The sequence below is a fragment of the Excalfactoria chinensis genome, chromosome 2 (assembly GCF_039878825.1).
Source record: "Excalfactoria chinensis isolate bCotChi1 chromosome 2, bCotChi1.hap2, whole genome shotgun sequence".
Taxonomy (NCBI): Eukaryota; Metazoa; Chordata; class Aves; order Galliformes; family Phasianidae; genus Excalfactoria; species Excalfactoria chinensis.
In genome coordinates this window covers 33,345,606-33,349,074 of record NC_092826.1, presented here as the reverse complement: position 1 = coordinate 33,349,074, position 3,469 = coordinate 33,345,606, and the positions used below count along the sequence as shown (strand labels likewise).

General features: G+C 63.9%; 1 protein-coding gene across 1 annotated transcript; it reads left to right on the top strand.

The window, feature by feature from the left end:
* Nucleotides 1-1,203: 1,203 nt before the first annotated feature.
* BHLHE22 (basic helix-loop-helix family member e22) lies at nt 1,204-3,060 on the top strand. Its single transcript, XM_072330387.1, is given in 2 exon segments — nt 1,204-2,433; nt 2,435-3,060. Coding segments are annotated over 2 exon segments (918 nt in total). The 5' UTR covers nt 1,204-2,008; the 3' UTR covers nt 2,928-3,060.
* Nucleotides 3,061-3,469: the final 409 nt, after the last annotated feature.

Here is a 3,469-nt window from a genome sequence, read left to right as displayed (position 1 = left end):
GCTGGGGACCGGGGACAGGGGCCGGGCTGGGGCAGCCCCTCCTTCAGGGCCCGTCTCGCATGGCCGTGCCTGGCCTGGGGACGCGCGGTGCCGGGGTGTGCATTGTACGGTCCGCATTGTAGTCCTGTCCTCGCTCTCTGAAATCTCAGTCAATTACTCGAAGATCCGCAGCTTGGCTCCTTTTCATTCTTTCCAGGTGAAAATTCAAACGTTTGCTGTTGTCGCCTGCTCCTTTCTTCCCTGAAACAAGGCACCCAACTGTTCCCATATTACCATTCAAAAACAGGTTCTGTGGCGAAGCTCATTTGTGAATCTATTACAGAGATTAATAGATTATTTCTCCTTTTTCAACTAATTCTCAGTGGGGAAATTTAACCATATGGTAAGGAGAGAATTAGAATTTCATCACATTAGAGCAAAATGTAATGAAAAGAGCCCAACACCTGGGGCCAACTCCGAAAGACACAATTAAAAGGTTTTTAATGAAAGCGGGGAAACCAAAAAATTTCATAGCCCTCGGTAATTCTGCCCCATAAGGATGATTTAGTGGAAGCGTTGGGAAATATTGTTTTTACTGATGTCGCCGGAACGAAAACCCGACGCTAAATAGTGGGTGCTCCCAGAGCGCTCCGCAGTGGAGAAGGAGAGCGGCTCTGAAAGGGGAGAGGCGGACGGAGCCCAGCGGGAGGGGGGGGTGGGGGGTGCGGGGTCCCGGGCTGCCAACGGAGCGAAGCCCCAAGAGAGGGACGGAGAGAGGAAAGGCGCTGTGAAGAGTAGGGCGATCGTCTTAAAAAGTTTAGTGGGTTCGGGGCCGTCTTGGTAGATTCGGGTCTTACTTGGTGGGTTTGGGGCTTTCTCTGCCCTCTCTCCTCCCCGGACAGAGGTAAATGCCGGGGATTTATCTTTCCATAGGGACACGGGAGAGAAGCATTAGGAAGCGGCAAACTGGTGCTTAGAGAGGAGGGGAACCTCCTCGCGGTTCGGTCTCTCTCTGTGAGTGGGGGTGGAGAAGGCTGGGACCCCCCCGCCCCCAGAAGCACCTCGGCTCGGGCTGGGCCGGGGTTTCCGAATTATTTATTTATTTTCTCTTTTCCCTTCCGAAGGGGGGGGGGGGGGGGGGGGGGGGAGGAGGGGGCTCTGAGTGGATGTAAACGCGGGGGGCGGGTGGGCTGCGGGGGGGGCGTGGGGGGGGGGGGGAGAGGGTGTCCCTCCGCCCGCACGGCCGAAGCAGCGGGAGTCGGGCGGCTCCGGCGAGGCGCGGGGCTGCAATTTGCTGAAGGAGGCAAAGAACATCCTTCGATCTAAGTAGGGCTTTTAGTGTGCTCATTGATGAGTGAAAGTCGCCACACATGTCAAGCTAAAGGCAGTTGTTGGGTTACTAACAGGACACAACGTCTTGCAAACATATGCGTTAAGCTGTGTATACAGATGGCAGCGAGAATAATGGAGCGGGCGCCGCTTATAAAGCTCGGGCTGCTGCCTGCCTGCAGACCTGGGAAATGAAACTATTCAGACTCGGGGCCAGATAGCGCCTGGGATTGTTTGTTACCGTTTTAATCCTATTAATTAAAACGTTAACCTGATTGGGTAGAAAGCTCTGTCCCAACAGGCGACTCTTCTCCATAATAACCTACTCTCCGAGATAATGATGTAAAAGACTCCCCCGTCTGCGGCGGCTGCTGGTTGATGGGTCCGGAAATCTCTTGAAGGTGAATCCAAGCAAGATAAACGGTGGAAGCGGCGCGGCTGGCAGCGCACAATGCCCCAGCGCGGCGCCTGCTGAGGGCGAGCCGGAGCCGGAGCTGCAGCGGGAGCCGCCGCCGCCGGATCACCGCCAGCCACCGCCGGATCCCGGAGCGGAGCGGGGCCACCGAGAGCGGCGCAGCCCCGCCGGGAGCCGGGAGGCGCCTTCCGCCTGCGGGACGCCGGGGAGCCGCCCGCCGCGGCGCGGAGGAGCCTTGGAGGAGCGGGCCGGGAGCTGAGGGGGGCGGAGGAGGCGGAGGCGCCGATGGAGCGGGCGCTGGGGCTGCCCGCGGAAGAGGACCTCTTCCACAAGAGCCTCGCCGCCTCGGCCAAGCGCATGGAGTCCGCCTTCCGCTCGCCCCCGGGGCTCGACCTCTCCCACCCGCGCGACCGCCAGCCCTCGCCGCTCGCCTGCTACGAAGCGCCGGAGCCCGAGGCGCTGCTGCAGCCCGGCGTCGGCGGGGACCCGCTGGCGCTGCCGCCGGGCTCCGTCTGCGTCAAGTACGGCGAGAGCGCCAGCCGCAGCTCGGTGGCCGAGAGCAGCGGCGGCGAGCAGAGCCCCGACGACGACAGCGACGGCCGCTGCGAGCTGCTGCTGCGTGGCGCCGGGGGGGACCCGCGCGACGCTTCGCCGGCGGCGGGCGGCGGCGGCGGCGGCGGCCCGGGAGGAGGGGGGGGGCGGGGGGCTGAAGGCTGCCGAGGGCGGCTGCTCCAACGGGCACGGGCACGGCGGCAGCAAGAAGTCCAAGGAGCAGAAGGCGCTGCGCCTCAACATCAACGCGCGGGAGCGGCGGCGGATGCACGACCTGAACGACGCGCTGGACGAGCTGCGGGCCGTCATCCCCTACGCGCACAGCCCCTCAGTGCGGAAGCTCTCCAAGATCGCCACGCTGCTGCTGGCCAAGAACTACATCCTCATGCAGGCGCAGGCCCTGGAGGAGATGCGGCGCCTCGTGGCTTATCTCAACCAGGGCCAGGCCATCTCGGCCGCCTCCCTGCCCAGCTCCGCCGCGGCGGCGGCGGCGGCGGCGGCCGCGCTGCACCCCGCCCTCGGCGCCTACGAGCAGGCGGCGGGGTACCCGTTCAGCGCCGGGCTGCCTCCAGCCACCTCCTGCCCGGAGAAATGTGCCATCTTCAACAGCGTCTCCTCCAGTCTCTGCAAACAGTGCACGGAGAAGCCTTAAGCCGCGCCGAGCCCCGCCGCCGCCGCCGCCGCCGCCTCCGCCGCGACCCCGGGGAGATGAGAGGGAAGGGAAGGGCGCCGGGGGGCCGCGGCCGGGCCGGGCCGGGGGACGCGGGGGCGGCGGAGGGACTGAGAGCCGCCCGGGTCCTCGCCGCCCTCCGCTCCGAGCGCTCCGCGGGCTCCGCCGGGACGGGACGGCCGCGGGAGGGGGCCGGGGCGGGAGAAGGGGCGGCGGGGGGCGAGCCCTGCAGAGGGGAGTCGCGGGCTGAACCCCGGCGGGGCCTCTGCGCGTCCGGACAATGGGGCGGCTGAGAAACAGCGGCCGGGAGGGAGACAGAACGCGGGGACGGGAGAGAGGAGCCGCGTCCCGGCCCGCCCAGCATCGAGCGGTCCCGGTGATGGGGAGCGGAGGTGAATGGGACAAATCAGAGAAGGGCACGCGAACGTAGGTTTTTCTTTTTCTTTCTTTTTCTTTTCTTTTTTTTTTTTTTTTTTTTTTTTTTCCCTTTTATTTTATTAGCATTATTATAATTATTCTGAGCC